We start from the raw sequence: 17,498 nt of genomic DNA, 5'->3' as shown, positions 1-17,498 counted from the left end.
GGCGGAGTTGTGGATCGTGAAGAGGATTGTCGGAGGAAACAGCAACACACTCATCTGATGAAGGAGCGGCACTCCAAAAGCTCGTGCTATCAACTAAACCTGTTGGACTTTAACCTGGTGTTGAGAGACTACTTACTGTGCCTAATCTGGACAAGTGTGAGATAATGCATTTTGGAAAGTCCAACGCCTGTAGGAATTATACAGTAAATGGTAGAACCCTTAGGAGTATTGACAGGCAGAGAGATCTGGGCGAACATGTCCACCGATCACTGAAAGTGGCAACGCAGGTGGACAAGGTAGTCAAGAAAGCATACGGCATGCTTGCTTTCATCAGTCGGGGCATTGAGTATAAAAATTGGAGATCATGCTGCAGCTGTACAGAACCTTAGTTAGGCCTCATTTAGAATACCGTGTACAATTCTGGTCGCCACATTACCAGAAGGATGTAGATGCTTTGGAGAGGGTACAGAAAAGATTTACCAGGATGTTGCCTGGTCTGGAGAGTATTAGCTATGAGGAGAGATTGGATAAACTCGGTTTGTTCTCACTGGAACGACGGAGGTTGAGGGGTGACCTGATAGAGATCTACAAGATTATGAGTGGCATGGACAGAGTGGATAGTCAGATGCTCTTTCCTAGGGTAGAAAAGTCAAGTACTAGGGGACATAGGTTTAAAGGTGCACAGAGGGTGTTAAATGTCTGGAACGCGCTGCCTGGGAAGGTGGTGGGAGCAGATACGATAGCGGCATTTAAGGGGCAACTGGACACAGACATGGATAGGATGGGAATGGAAGGATAAGGACTCTAAGTGCATATGGTTTTAGTTTAGGCAGGCATCATGATCAGCACAGGCTTAGAGAGCCGAAGGGCCTGTCCCTGTGCTGTACTGTTCTTTCTTTGAATTTCTTTGACATGTTCAGTAACTCCTATTATGTGGACAAACATGGCAGCTTTATCCAGCAAACCTGCCTCCCTATCTCTGCACCTCCCCCAGCCTTACAACTAACCCTGAGATCTTCCAATCCGGGCCTCTTGCGCACCCCTCGATTTCAATCCCCCATTGCCCTGCCCCAATGGCATCTATCCTTTCAGCTGTCTAGGCCCAAGGTTTGGAACTCACTCCGTAAACCCCTCTATCCTATTTCTTGAACCAACCTGTCCTAATAGCTCCTTGTGTGCTTCAATGGCAAATTTTGATTGATAATGCTCACGTGCCTTTGGACATTTTACCATGTTAAAGATGCTAAATAAATGCAATTTGTCGTTGTAGTGTTCAGCAGGACACCAGGCAAACTCGCTGCCCTTTCTCCAAAGATTGAGATTGGAGCGGTACCATCCGGGTAAGCTCGTACAACAGGCAGGCAGGGCTTCGGTTTAAAAGCTCAATTAAAGTGCAGCCTTTTGATAAAACAGCCCTCCTTCAGTGCTGCACTGAAGTGTCAGCCTCAATTCTGTGCTCTTGCATTGCATTTTGAAACCTAGTCTTCTGAGCTCAAAAGATACCATGCTCATTACTTAACAAAGTTAATTCAATACGGCACACTTTGAAACCCAAACGGTAGCTCAGTTCCCTCAGAAGCAGTTGCTAAACACCAGTTTGGACATTACGAGATTAAGTTTTCAACAGGTGACATCTCACTTGCTTAATTCATGTACAATACTCATACATTTTCTCGAGCTACATAAGTCTACAAAGAGACAGCTTAAAGGGAAACGCTGTCATCTGTAGGCGCTGATTCCAATTAGATAGAGAGAAATAAAGAGATCATGGCTCGATCAGAAACTAAAAAAACAAGATGATCACAGCCACTGATTCAAGGGGCTCCAAGAGTGCAAGTGAATAACTAGTTTTAGTGGGGCAGGGTGTGGTGGTGGTGGCGGGGGCGGGGGGGGTCGAGCTGTGCAGAAGAAGGAATGCAAAAAACGTTCTAATAAATGAGACCACTGTTCAGTCAGATTGCACTCCACTATGCTGGGCAAAATCTCTCACAACCAACCAATACCAACACCCCCCCCCCCCCCCCCCCCCCCCGCCCCTTCCAAACCCAGTGTGACAGTTGCGGTTTCATTTTGAAATTATTAAAAGATCAAAGTGCTAGCAGATACTGAAAAGTGGTCTTGGGTTGTCAATACTGCAGAGAGCTCATCACTCACTTGACAAACAGTGTTAATGATTTATGAGGTCCATCAGACAAGTAAAATAACTCCTTTTAAATCATCCAGCACATCGCTGTAATGTTCTATTCATGTTAACTTTTTGGCGTTCAGCTGCAAAGAGCAAACAACCTTGGATTTTAACAGATAGCTTAAAACACCAGCTCTTTGGAGAGGGGGCATTGTGGGGTGGTGGTGGGGGGGATATTTCTGTTAAAAAGAATGCCTTTCCCTTTGTAATTAATGATCTGGTAACGAAAGCTCACACTTCAATGCAGCGTTGAATTAATTAGTGTGCAAAATAGGAGATTCACACATTTTATGTTCAAAGGCTGTTTTCTGACCTCGGATCTCAATTGTTTCACATGCAAAGATTTAACAGCAGGAGTTCCCGTGCTTGTCCCATGTATTTTCTGTGCATTGAATCAAGACCGTCAGAAATTGTATCCCCCAGTATCAGCTTTGTCGGTCTACAAACATCATTAAATGCCTTATCTGCAACAGAGATGTCAAGATCGAGGAAATAAATACAATTGTATTAATTGGTGCCATGCTTGCAAACCTCATGGCTCAGTGTCAATTGAAACATTAGGTCAAGCAGCCAGTGAGCGATTGCTATGTTGCAGTGTATGCATACCAGCTCCACTTAGAACAGCCAACACAGACCAGATATAAATGCAACATGACATAAAGGAATAGTTTGGAGCCGCTGCTTTAGTGGACGTGTTGGCTATGATTTTACACAATTCCCTAGATTTGATTTAATATGGTCACATGAATTAGCATACAGTGAAAAGTATTGTTTCTTGAGCGCGATACAAAGCATACTGTTCATAGAGATGGAAACGTCAGAGTGCAGAATGTAGTGTTACAGTCACAGCTAGGGTGAAGAGAAAGATCAATTTAATGCAAGGTAGGTCCATTCAAAGGTTTGACGGCAGCAGAGAAGAAGCTGTCCTTGAGTCGATAGGTACGCAACCGTAGACTTTTGCTAGAACGGTCCCAGAAGAATGAAAGCTCACAAATGTAACATCACTATTCAAGAAAGGAAGGGGAGAGAGAAAAAGGGAAGGGAGAGAGGAAAAGGAACTACAGACCAGTTAACCTGAAAGACATCAGGAAATTGCTGGAATCTATAATTAAGGAAGTCTAACAATGCACCTAAAAAAAGTACGATCAAAGTCAACAAGGTTTTTAATGAAAGGAAAGTTGTGTCTAACAAATTTATTTTTGAGTGTGACTAATAGGAAAGATAAAAGGGAACCTGTGAACGTAGTATACTTGGATTTCTAAAAGCCATTCGGTAAGGTGCACGATTTGGACAGCTCACGAGATTTTATACCCCATCACCGAATCCGCCTGTCGAAAAAGGGAGCGGAAAATCCTGACCCATGGCTTACATAGAAACGGCCGGTTAAAAAGGATTGCTTTTAAACGTAAGAATTTACTTTTGATGCTATAACTGTTATGCTAGAAAGAAAATATTTAGCTGACAGATACTGTTATGCCTCACACAGCTAATGTGCAATTTCTTTTTAAAACTACATTTACCGTTCTTGGCATCTCTCCCCCAGAGACAACTGTGCTGATCACAGGCACAGTGGCAGAGCAGTGGAAATGCTGCTCACTTCACACTCCCCTGAATACACAGGGTCAGAGTTAGCATCTCAACGGGCTGTGTTATTTATTGATTCCCACTCTATCTCCCATCTTTCAGCAGCGCACATGCAATAATATCCGATGGCTTCCTCATGACCTTTCACCATCCACAGACAGCGTTCCATCTTCGGTTTCTTCTTTTGAAATCAAAATATATAGAAATGAAGGGCCAAAAGAATCGGGAAAGGTATCAGATAAAACAGCTGATCAACTGGGATTAGGAGCCGGGAAGCTGGGAAGTTGTCAACAACCTCGGGTGAGCCCATTGCAAGCATTTGTTTGCTTCCCAATTGAAACTTAACTTGTCTGAACACTGCAATCCAAGGCCAAATTCCTGAATCTTGTTACGTTCCCAGATGAGACCCAAAAATTTGTTACAATCTGGTTAGTTAATCTTTCTGTGTTAAAGTAAAGTAAATCTGAAAGCTCAGTTACTAAGAATAAAACCGAAGGATTCTCACAGTTTCAAATGAACAGAAAAAAAAAATTACTGTACAAAGATCAACAAAACAAACATTCTATATTCTTATCATATAACATATAGAATTAACATGGGGTAAACATGAATTAACAGGCAAACTGTGGGCGAACACACACGACAAATAGGACACAACCAAGACTGAGTCACCCCAATTACCCCAGCAACATCCGAATGTCAGTGAGTCACTAAAAATATTTAAGACTCTGTCTTCCTCCCAAAGGTTTTCTCTTTCAAAAGGTAGTCGACAGCAGCTCTACTCTGCTTGAGTTCCACATGGGGTTATAACGCCGTGGGGTTATGCTGCAACTGTACAGGACCTTGGTGAGACCACATTTGGAATATTGTGTGCAGTTCTGGTCACCTCACTATAAGAAGGATGTGGAAGCGCTGGAAAGAGTGCAGAGGAGATTTACCAGGATGCTGCCTGGTTTGGAGGGTAGGTCTTATGAGGAAAGGTTGAGGGAGCTAGGGCTGTTCTCTCTGGAGCGGAGGAGGCTGAAGGGAGACTTAATAGAGGTTTATAAAATGATGAAAGGGATAGATAGAGTGAACGTTCAAAGACTATTTCCTCGGGTGGATGGAGCTATTACAAGGGGGCGTAACTATAGGGTTCGTGGTGGGAGATACAGGAAGGATATCAGAGGTAGGTTCTTTACGCAGAGAGTGGTTGGGGTGTGGAATGGACTGCCTGCAGTGATAGTGGAGTCAGACACTTTAGGAACATTTAAGCGGTTATTGGATAGGCACATGGAGCACACCAGGATGATAGGGAGTGGGATAGCTTGATCTTGGTTTCAGATAAAGCTCGGCACAACATCGTGGGCCGAAGGGCCTGTTCTGTGCTGTACTGTTCTATGTATAATCTTAACCCAAAAAGCACACTATTCCAGATCTCTCTCGCATATGTTCCCAGCTCCAGCCTTCTTAATCTTCCTTTCCAGCTGAACTGACCTCCTACTGAGACTGCATTCGCCCCTGTGTTGGCCAGGTTATACTCCAGAGTCTAAACACGGGCATGGTCCCAGCTTCTCAGCCATGTAGCTGCCAGCAACAGCTTCTAAACCCTCGTGATCCCGAACTCTTAGCAGCACAGAGTAAACGGCATCGCTTCAGCTGCCTGGAGACGACTCTCCTCTCCATCTGCTCCCTCAGGGCTGATGTTCACCCTGTGCCCTGAACGGAATGACATGACCGATTAATGTCAAGGGACAGCAGTGGCGTAGTGGTATTGTCACTGGACTAGTAATCCAGAGACCTAGGATAATGCCGGGGGGGGGGGGGGGGGGGGGGGGGGGGGGGGGAAAGAGGGGGGGGGGGGTGTGTGGGGGGGGGGGGGGGGGGGGGGAGAGCAGGCTCGAATCCCACCATGGCAGATGGTGAAATTTGAGTCTTGAATTTAAAGTCTGATGATGACCATGAAAAGATTGTTGATTGTCGTTAAAAACCGACCTAGTTCACTAATGTCCTTCAGGGAGGGAAATCTGTCATCCTTACTTGGTCTGGCTACATGTGACTCCAGATCCACAGCAATGCGGTTGACTCTTAAACTCTGAGGGATGGGCAATAAATGATGGCCCAGCCAGCAAGGCCGACATCGCATGAATGAATAAAAAAAATATCCAACAGGATTCCGCCTCTGTTCCGAGGTAGGAATGTATAAACCTGTGGCAAATTCCCAGCTGCCTAACCAACTGGTACTGGTTAGACATCTTTACCACACAAGGGTTTACCAACAGCCTGCTAACCCGAGACGTACAACCAGGTCAGATGAGAGGAGCCAGTCAGCCCATCTGTCTCATTTATCCATAGATGCCTACAATACCCTTGGTCCTCATCAAAGGAATTAAATGCCTCTTGAATATTTCTGGAGTTTAGCCTCCACTTTAGCAGAATGGGGATCCACAGTGATATCTAAGCAAGTGGGAGAGGTGGCAGCCTGAGATTGTCAGAGGTGGTAGCAGCACAACCTAATTGGAGATCCACATAAGTGGTTAACTTATCATTAATCTAAGTATTAAGAGGATAACATCCTTTAGGTAAACAGAATAAATATCTATGAGGGGAGAAAATGAACCAAGTGGAAGAAACCAGCAGTAAAGGGATTCCTGCTTGGACTTAATAAGAATCTGCCATACATAAATAATCAAAGAAATCAGTAAATAACTTGAAATCAAATTAATCTATACACTTGATATGACCATTCCAACACATTCCTGGATGGCATCAAAGTTCCACCCTCAGTAAATTTGAGGTAATTGAGCTGCCTGTGTCTGAACTTGCACCAAGTTCCATTCACTCAGCATCTGTGTACTTGCTGACCTACATTGGCTCCCAGTTAAACGACAACTCGATTTTGCTTTTCAAATCGCTCTGTGGCCTCATGACCCATCCCATCATCAGCTCCCCACATGTCTTTAATCTCCTCCAGCACTTCAATCCTCCCCTTCCAAGATACCTATGCTCGCTGTTGCAACCACCCCCAAGTGAAGTTCCCCAAAAGTTGTTGATCGAAGAGAGATCCTTCAATTTGTCACCATCCAGATGGGATAGCCACAAATTGTTACAAACCAGGAGTGAGGAGAGGTGACTGGAGTCCTGTTGTTGTTCAACACCCCTATCCCGCTTCTCCCCGTCCTCCCCCTTTCTGCCTTGCTGGTAGCAACAAGGTTCCCTTTCCTGTGGGTCCTTTTTCATACTCAATAGTTATGTTTTTAAAAAAGCCAATTCAACCAGGCTTTCTTGAGTTAAAGATAGACCGAGTTTAATCACTATTAAAAAGGAATGAACAAAATGGCGAACCACATGCATACATACCCATACAAATTACAAGTGAGGTTTTTTTTTAAACTCATTTGTGGCACATGGCTGTCACTGGCTGGCCAGCATTTATTGTCCATCCCTAGTTGCCCGAGGGTAGTTGGAAGTCAACCACATTGCTGTGGCTCTGGAATCACATGTAGGCCAGACTGGGTAAGAATGCCAGATTTCCTTCCCTAAAGGACATTAGTGAACCAGGTGGGTTTTTCCGACAATCGACAATGGTTTCATGGTCACCAGTAGATTCTTAATTCCAGATATCTTTTGTTGAATTCAAATTTCATCATCTGGTGTGGTGGGATTCAAACCCAGGTCGCCAGAACATTAGCTGAATCCCAGGATTAATAGTCTAGTGATAATACCACGAGGCCATTGCCTCCCCCAGTTCAGTCCAACAGTAAGTAAATGTAAATGAAAAGTTATACGGAAAGTCTTTGACTTGCAAGGAGTAGATGAAGAAGTGTGCGGCTGTTACAAATTGATTCCAATAGAGTTGACTTCTGGAGGTGAATGGTTAACTCTTCAATTCCAGTGTTCTGTGCTTTAGTAGAGAGAATTCCGTTCTCTTTCCTGCTGTGATCCTTTTGTAGCTGGTTGACTTCCACAGTCAGAGAGAGAGAGAGAGAGACTCGAAATATACCTGCGAAAGACGGCTATTTTTGCAGACCTCCTGCTTCTCTTACTGTATCACACACCTTCAGTATGGACAACTTCCAACTACTCATTCTTACAGCACACCCGGACAGACTGGCACTGGGGCAGTTCTTTCAGCTAGCTTTTAGCCCCTTCTTTGTATATTCCAAGTGGAAACTGGAATCCACTGGTCCGTCTAGGCATTACATACAGGATCTTTTGAGATGGGATGGCCATTATATATCTTTGTCTTTACTGGCGATGGTAATCAGACTCTGGGTGTTTTTAGGAGTACCTTGTCTGAAAACAGGAGGGGTTCCATTGTCCCTTAGACAATCGCCCCGCAACCATTCCTATCAGTGGCTGGCTGTATATTCTCAGCAATCTTCAGGGTTTGTGTTCATTTTAAAATATAAAACTCAGGTCTTTTCAAAATCCAATATCTCCATGTACAATTCCATGTTTCTTTTTTGTGGCTTTTGCTACCAAATAAACCTGTTGGACTTTAACCTGGTGTTGTTAAACTTCTTACTCTTTTTTTTCTCCATCATCGTGACATCGCTCATTGCTGGTCTCTTGCGCATCCTCGATTTCAATTACTCCACCACTGCCTTCAGCTGCTCAAGCCCCAAATGTTAGAATTCTCTCCTGAAACCTCTCTGGCTCTCTTCCATTCTTGACGACACTCCTTGAAACCTACATGTGACCAAGCCTTGGGTCATCAGCTATAATGTCTCCTGTTGTGGCTCTGTGACAAATTATATTAAACTTGTACAGAATCTTGGATAGATCACACTTATACTCTGTACAGTTCTGGTCTCTATTATACAACTGGAATAAATGACAGAATTCTCCATTTTTGTGACTAAGTGCAGGATGGGAGGCTCTGGTGGCACCTTTCCCACTGGCAAGAATGGCAGGACCCCGTGCCAGATTCTGTGCTTGGAACCTTATTAATTATGCACAGGTGAGTTTCCCTCCAAATCTCCTGGCGGGTCGGTAGCTGTTTCGTCCACTCACCACCACCCGGTGGGTTCAAAGGTCCAAGCACAATATTTAAATGCCAGCCCAACACACCCATATCACCCTCTCCAGCCCTCCTAACTTCACCAGACGTACAGGATGTCCTAACCTAACCTTTCTTAGCCAGCGTCCACATGCACATTAGCAACCAGATTAACTGCACAGCAGAATGAGAAAGGGGACCCGGATAAACAGTCCTCTCCTAATTCGGGGGCAGCCACCAATTAAAGTATCCCTGACACTAGCCCTACTGAGATGAACTAGCTCAGACAGCACAGACTAGGGATTGAGTGTCATTGTTTTTAATGGTTCAGCTCCTTATTTCCTTAATCAGTTAAATCATCGCAAGAGCCTACAACATTTAAGCAAAGATATTATCCATTCACTTTTATGGAAGCCTGCTTGTTAGATGTAAATTGCTCTGACACTTGGGCATATCGCTGAACAATGTGAATGCGTCACTAGATTAATAGCCTCAATCATTACCACTGCAAATCCTTATCCAACATCACTTCACAACCGTCTGTAAATGCCAAGAATTCGTCAAACTTTAACACCATTACAGGGGAAGCTATTTCTCAATAAATTAGCTTCTGAACTGCAGTGCACGATCAGATTCACTGATGCCGCACTCCCAGTGGATAGGAATCTTTGAAGGTTTGAATGGAGATGAGGCTGCAATGCTAGAGGGCCCATTCTATATCCTTCGTGTGTGGCTCTCCACTGGGAGTGCAACAGGCCATGATTTACCCTTGTATTCTTTCAGTGAATGAAAAAATGGATATCAGACACAGGTTGTACCTCTTAACATCACAGTTTAGTTCCAAACGGTACAGTGGGTGAATTGCACCACCTGGCAAGACCCTCGACCATTTCCAACCAGGGAGGCAGCTGCTTTGATGCCTGGGTTGCAAACAACTCTGCTAACCTTAGCCAGGCTGACACAAGGTGAAGGGCAATGAAGCACAGCGTCCTTAAACCATGGATTAAAAGAAATGGGTTCAGTTAGGGTTCCGCTGCCCACTATTTGGAAAGTGCATGCGATGAGAGGATCAGGCTCAACTGTTGATGTCCATCATAGTTTAATAAGCCTGGACCAATCACAAGTCAAAGTTCACTTGTCAAGAATGGCTTACTTGGGTCAGTTACCAAAGGAAGTCCTACCCCCAACAACAGTCAACACTTTCAGGGAGAGATGATGATATTGGATGGGGTTGGGTAAGTGACCATATCTTACCTGCTTTACCAACATCCTGAATGGAGCAGAAAGTGGTCATGTGTCAATGGAATCTGTTTCCAACTATAGTTTCGCCATTAATCTTTCGAAGATGTGCTCAGGATCTTTAAAGCACACGAACCTGACATTAATTATGTGCACGGCTTGAGTTCTTATTTGGCAGTCCATGTTTTAGGAGGTTGCTGATTTAAATTAAAAACATGTTAAGGATCGCGCATGGAGCAATTAGTCACTGGGAACCTGACATTGCTCAGTGACAGCAAGGGATAATTTTTGCACAACTGATTGTATGATTAATTTGAACCAAACGCTATCAGTTTAAAAAAATACTTGCTCTATAATGAGATATTGAGCTACATGCTGGTATATAAACGCAGCAAATCGAAAGTGGAGCAATTGCAAATCCTTACCTGACTGGATGATGAGTTTAGCACATTCATTACAGGGGAACAAGGCCACATACATCGTGCATCCCTTAACGTCAGCAGAGTTCTTGTTCAGAATCGCATTTAATTCTGCGTGACAAACTGGAGGAGAGAATAAAAAGTCATAAGAGAATTAAAAATAAGATGCATAAGCAAAGCAGCCAGCACTCCAATTAATCCTCATCTGGCCTTGTGCTTCCACACAACCTTTGAAGAGGAGGGATTTCTGTCAGAGTTGGAATTAAACAACTAGTTCCTTACATTCTCGTTAGAGATCAAGGGGCTCAGAAGGTCATATAAACTGCAAAAGACAATCTAAAAACAAAATCCCATTTTCCATCCTGCTTTTTAGTAAGCAGACAATTTGTTCTATCAATTACATAGGATGGCAACCACTTGGAAACAATTTTATGTAGTTGCTAAAAAAAACATTTCTGGATGTTTGGGTCTATTTAACATCTCAGTCTCTGTCTTAAACATTTTTTAGCAGGATGTTTGTCCTTCTTTATGATGGTCAAAACCCATTACCACATGGCCAACCAACAGAGATCACCAGCCAAAGTCATTCACAGAATCCTTACAGTGCGGAAGGACACCATTCGGCCCATTGAGTCTGCACCAGCTCTCTGACATTAGATGCAATACGATGAACCACAGTGCCCTGAAATCATGGATTAAAATAGGGTCAGTCAGGGTTCCACTCCCCACTATCTGGTGACCATCTGCTGGAAAGTGCATGTGATGAGAGGATCAGGTTCTACCTTTTAATACCTCAATCGAACCTACCTCCACCATCCTCTCAGGAAGTTTGTTCCAGACTCCAGCCACCCTCTGGGTGGAAAAATAAAATTTCCTCACATCACTTTACTCCTTTTGTCAATTATTTTGATTCTGTGCTTTCCAGTCCTTGATGCTCTCTTGAATGGGAACAGGTTGTCACTAATTACCCAGTCCATACCTCTCAGAATGTTGAATACCTCTACCTCGTCTCCTCTCAGCCTTCTTTTCTCCAAGGAAAACAGTTCCAATCTGTTCAATATATCCTCATAGCTACAGTTTTTTATCCCAGGAATCATTCTTATGAATATCCTCCATACACTCTCCAATGCCTTAACTTCCTTCCTCAAGTATGACACCCAGAACTGGATGCAGTACTGAGGATGATGCCTAACTATTGTTTAATACAGGTTCAACATGACCCCCTCACTCTTGTACTCAGTGCCCCTGTTAATAACGCCTAAGATACAACATAGTTTATTAACTACTCTCTCGGCATGCCCTGCCATCTTAATGACTTATGTACTCTACCCTGAGTCCCTCTGTTCCGACATCTCCTTCAGAATTTCTCCCTTCGTTTTATACTGAGTCTCCATATTATTTCTGTCAAAATGAATCACCTCACACTTCTCTGCATTGAACATCATCTGCCACTTGACTGCCCAATCCACCAACATGTCTATGTCCTTTTGAAGTTCAAGACTATCCACATCACAGTTGACAACGTCTCCAATCCTCATGTCATCCATACATTTTGAAATTATGCCTTATATACCACAGTCTGGGTCATTAATATATATCAGGAAAAGCAAAGGTCCCAACACTGGTCCCTGTCCACTACAAACCTTCTTCCAATCTGAAAAACCGCTATTCATCACTATTCTGTTTCCTGTCACTCAGCAAGTTTCGTATCCAAGTGCCGACTTTCCCTTTTATCCCGTCAGCTAGAATTTTGCTCACAAGTCTGTTGTGTGGCTCTGTATCAAATACCATTTGAAAACCCATATACACCCACTGCACTGTCGTCAACAGTGCTGCCTTTATCAACCTTCTTTGTTACCTTCTCACAAAGCGACAGCAAGTTAGTTCAACAGGATTTTCCCTTAATAAATCCATGCTGGCCTTCCTTAATTACCCTGCACTTGGCTAAGTAACTACTGAATTTGCCCTGAACTAAAGTTTCCAAATGTTTCTCTGCCACTGAAGTCAAATCGACTGGTCAGTAGCTGCTAGCATTATTCTTGAATCCCTTTTTGAACAAGGGTGTAACATTCACAATTCTCCAGTTCTCTGGCATCACCCTGGTGTCTAAGCTTGGGAATTATCACTAATGCCTCTGATATTTCCACTCTCACTTCCCTCAGTAATCTTGGATGCATCTGACCCAGTTCTGGTAGCTTATCAGTATTAAATAAAGATAATCTTTCTAATATCTCCTCCTCCTCAAATGTAAATTTTTCTAGTGTACCAATTACCTCCTCTGTCACCTCGGCTTGGGTAGCAGCTTCTGCCTTTTTAAGGGCAGATGCGAGGTATTTGTAACTACTTCTGCTATTTCTCCTGCCTCCACATACAAATTCCCTTTTTTATCCCTAATCGGCCCTATTCTTTCTTTTACCACCTTTTTATTATTCAAATGCTTATAGAAGACCTTGGGATTCCCTTTTATGTTAGCTGAAAGTCCAAGATTCTTTTCCTCCAATCCCCGCAAGCTATCCTGAGATACTGGAAGAGGTGGGAGGTGAACAACGTCAAGGGTTCCATCACCATTGTTCAAGATGACATTCGGTGATGGGCAACAGCAGCTCGAGCCAATGGTCCTCCTTCTACAGCAGAAGGTTTCTCAGCAGGAGGCTGCCGTTCACTACCTCTTCAGCTTGCTATGATCAGGAACTCAACCACAGCTCAGCCAAGGAACTTAGATCGACTCTCTGCAAAATGCGAAATATTTATCCACTGGTTTGTTTAGTATGTTCAAGGCCCAAGATAGACTCAGCAGGTCTGGCAGTTTTTAAATCAGTAAGGGAATCAAGGACTATGGGGATAAAGCAGGAAAGTGAGGTTGAAGATTATCATATCAGATCAGTCATGATCTCATCGAATGGTGGAGCAAACTTGATGGGCCGAATGGCCTATTTCTGCTCCTATATCTTAATGTCTTATAGTTCATGCTTCGACTAAAAACCCACTGTTTTCCTGCTAAGCTCTCTCAGTATAGTACTGGGTTGTCTGCCTCTGAAGTTTGTCTTGAACTCAGCGATTAACAGAGATGACTGAGAATACTAACGTTTAGTGTTCTGAAGAAGTGTCATATTTGACTCGAAATGCTAACTCCGTTCCTCTCTCCACAGATGCTGCTAGACCTGATAGGTTGATCCAGCTTTTTGTGTTTTTATTTTGGATTTCCAGTATCCACAGCATTTCGCTCTCATGATATTGCTAACATTTATAGACCTGCTCAAACAGCATTTATTTTCTGCCACTGGTAGTGCATGTTCCAGTATGTAGCAGGAATCATGAAATGTACAGTCCAAAAACGGGTTTCCAATGTGCTGTGCTATAGGGGCTGCACAGTGGCTAGCACTGCTGCCTCACAGCGCCAGGGACCCGGGTTCGATTCCTGGCTTGGGTCAATGTCAATGCGGAGTCTGCACGTTCTCCCTGTGTCTATGTGGGTCCTCCGGGTTCCTCCCACAGTCTGAAAGACATGCTGGTTAGGTGCATTGGCCATGCTAAATTCTCCCTCCGTGTACCCGAACGGACGCCGGACTGTGGCAACTAGGAGATTTTCACAGTAACTTCATTGCAGTGTTAATGTAAGCCTACTTGTGACACTAATAAATAAACTTTAACTTTAAACTTTAACTGAGGTTGAATGCTGAAAGTAAGACTGAGCTCAGATGAAAACACCCTTTCCTCACATTCCTCCTTACTTCTCCAGCTAAACAAGGGTTACCATCTGGATGCATAAGTTTCCTTCCCCACTATCTCTGGCTTCCATCTCATCAAAAATACAGTGGCCATTTTGTAATTTTTACACATTGTCTGTTAAAGCTTTCAATTTGCAGTATTCCATCTTTCTCTCCCCTCCGCCCCAAGAATTTACTCAGCTTCCCACAGACACTCGTCCTGCCGGGGAAGGAAGTTCGAGTGTCAGCTCCGATGGATTCAGAATGTCTTTGTCAGCAGTTGAGTGCTGCAACCACCAAATCCTCCTGAGGATTGTGGCTGTGAAGAAGGCAACAGAAGGAAAAAATACAAATACACACACCCACCTCAGAATACATGAAGGCACTGACTCGCGCTGTAAAAGCAACTGCTAATGACATTTTAAGGCAGCCTAGAAAAAGTAGATATCATTTTTCAATGTCTTGCAACATTTATACCAAGCCATTAACATTAATGCAGTTTTATCTCTTCACGGAAAAAAATCCCAAGTGATTTCCAACAGAGATGGTAGCTCCATCTATCTCTGCAGCTTTATTCCACCAGAGACTCTATGAGGACTGTGTGAGGCTGCTAAACCTTATTGCGTGGTGTGCCACTTTGCAAAGAAAAGCAAGAGCAACTTAACAATGACACGCACCAGGCAAACAGCTGGAGGATGATAGGGGAACGTGTAAACCATGGAGCAGCTGCAATTCAAAACATGAGATGTTAAGTAAGTACTCAAAATTAAGAGCACTTTCTGGATTTTCTCCAATTGCCTTTTCCACAAATTTACTAGTTAAAATCTTAACTGTGGAAGAGGAGAAAAATATAATTGGATTTCATGTCAGTAACTAGGGTTTGTTTCCTGATTTCAAAAGCTGGTGCGAGGGAGGCCGAGAGATAACACTGCAATCCCTAACCAGGTACTCTGAGCTTTCACAGTCCACCCGGTTTAGATGTCCTACTGTCTCACTGAGAGGGGAACAATGGCAAATAAAGTTATTTCCTGTAATCATTTATAGATTAGATATGCAAACCAAAAACAAAAGCTGCTGTTTCCACTCTCAGCCATCAGCAATGTGATTGAAGGTATTATCAACACTGCTATAAAAACCCCACCTACTCAGCAATAACCTGCTCACCAATGTTCAGTTTGGGTTCTGCCAAGTAGAAGACCTCGTTACAGCCTTGGTTCCAACATGGACAACGGAGCTGAACTCAAGAGGTGAGGTGGGAACAACTGCCCTCGATATCAAGTCTGCAGCTAACCGAGTCTAACATCAAGCAGCCTAAGCAAAACTGAAACCAATAGGAATCAGGGGGTAAAGTCTCCATGGGTTAGAGTTAAACCCAGCACCAAGAAAAATGGTTGTTGTTGGGGGCAATTCATCACAACCCGGGCACAATGCTGCAGGAGTTCCTCAGGGTAGTGCCCCAGGCACAACTATTTTCAGCTGTTTTATCATTGACCTCCCCTCCATCTTAAGGTCAGATGTGGGGATGTTCGCTGATGACTGCACAATGTTCAACACCATTCTCGTCTCAGATAGTGAAGCAGTCCATGTCCATATGCAGCAAGAGCTAGACAACATTCAGGCTAGGGCTGATAAGTGGCAAGCTACATTTGTGCCACACATGTTCCAGGCAATGGCCACATCCATCAAGAAACAATCTAACAATCTACCCATGACTGTTAATGCCATTACCATTTCTGAATCCCCACAATCAACAAATGTTGATCTACTCAGCAATGCCCATATTTGTTCTGTAAATTGCTTGGATTTTGAGCTGATAAAGTGCAATGGGGTAAAAAGTGCATATGAGACCTTGGACAAAGTTACCAATAACGATTGGGTAACTCTCCAGCCAGTGAAATTTAGAGATTAAGAAAGAACCAGAGAAATGATGGAGAAGGAAATAGAGTGAATTAGTGTCAGCACCAAATTTTATTTAGATAGCACCATTAACATCCAGAGGCGCTTCCTAGGCACACTATCAAGCAACATTTTGACACCAAGCCACATATGTAGTGAGCAATGGCACAGTGGTTAGCCCTGCTGCCTCACAGCAACAGGGATCCGGGGTTCGATTCCCGGCTTGGGTCACTGTCTGTGCAGAATGTGCACATTCTCCCCGTATCTGCGTGGGTTTCTTCTGGGTACTCCGGTTTCCTTCTGCAGTCCGAGAGATGTGCTGGTTAGGTGCATTGGCCGTGCTAAATTCTCCTTCAGTGTACCCGAACAGGTGCCGGAGTGTGGCGACTAGGGGATTTTCACAGTAACTTCACTGCAGTGTTAATGTAAGCCTACTTGTGACACTAATAAAATAAACTTTAAAAAAATTTATGAAGGCAGGTTCCAAATGCTTTGTCAAAGAGATAGGAGGTAAGGATCATCCTGAAGAAGGAAAGACAGGTGGAGGGATGTAAAGGAGGAAACTCCAGGGTTTAGGATTTAGGTAACTAATGTTTAGGATTAGGTTGCTGAAGGTCATTGATGGTGGAATTAAAATCAAATCAGAAATCAAAATGAAAAGAGCGTAAGAATGAAACAGCAAAAGAGAAAGGAAAAGTAAGAAAAAACATTTAAAGTATTCAATTTTAAGTGCAAATAATTTCTGCAAATTTTACTGCGAACAGCAATGAGACTTCACTGTGTCAACTGTTCTCTTTTTGGGCCCGGGAAATTCAGTGACATTAAATGAACATAAATCTGATTAAAAAGATACACATACACTGTTAAAAAGCAGAGCTTAATTGGTAATTAATGTGCAAATGCAGCAATTTCCTGAAGTTGTGGCAGGTGGGAGTGTTAAGGATGAGCACCAATTCTCACAAGGCAAAATTTGTCCATCAATTTGACAACTCATGCCCCATCTCTCGCTCGCAACAAAATCTTGGACAATTTACACATGGATTATGGTGAGCGTTGCTGAACTGTTATGCTGCCAGCAAATTCTGGCCTTCTGCTATCATTCCAACCGAGCGGAGAGAGGGAAATTTATTCTGCACTGATCACTTTTTGCAGCTAAACATTAAACAAAGCAAACTGAGAATTTTTCTCAGACTTTTGATCATGAAGCTCCCGATAAACACTTCTCATTTTGATTTTTAAAACATTCATCAGAAAGGAGAATTCGCCACATTTTCACAACTGACTAAAACCTTAAATCCGGACGTGTTGCTGAGAACTGTAGCAGTGATCGACAAGACTTCCAAACAACAACAAAATGCCCGCTGATTTGCCATGGCTGCAGAAAACCATGCAGCAGCCCCGAACACTGACCTGAATTCCACCCTTCTAAACACACTGCTGGTTGAGAGACGTGCAATGAAAAAGCCAACTCAACATAAAGCCTGATG

At 43.4% G+C, this 17,498-nt stretch overlaps 1 protein-coding gene across 1 annotated transcript in view; it reads right to left on the bottom strand.

The window, feature by feature from the left end:
• dctd (dCMP deaminase) overlaps window positions 1–17,498 on the bottom strand; it is a 56,180-nt gene that overhangs the window by 23,120 nt on the left and 15,562 nt on the right. Inside the window, exon 4 of the mRNA XM_078215102.1 lies at window positions 10,415–10,531. Coding sequence (XP_078071228.1) covers window positions 10,415–10,531 — 117 coding nt within the window. The remainder of the gene's footprint in view (window positions 1–10,414; window positions 10,532–17,498) is intronic.

Source organism: Mustelus asterias, chromosome 6 (genome assembly GCF_964213995.1).
Source record: "Mustelus asterias chromosome 6, sMusAst1.hap1.1, whole genome shotgun sequence".
Lineage (NCBI taxonomy): Eukaryota > Metazoa > Chordata > Chondrichthyes > Carcharhiniformes > Triakidae > Mustelus > Mustelus asterias.
Note: the sequence above shows the minus strand (reverse complement) of the source record. Positions and strands in the feature narration are given on the sequence as shown.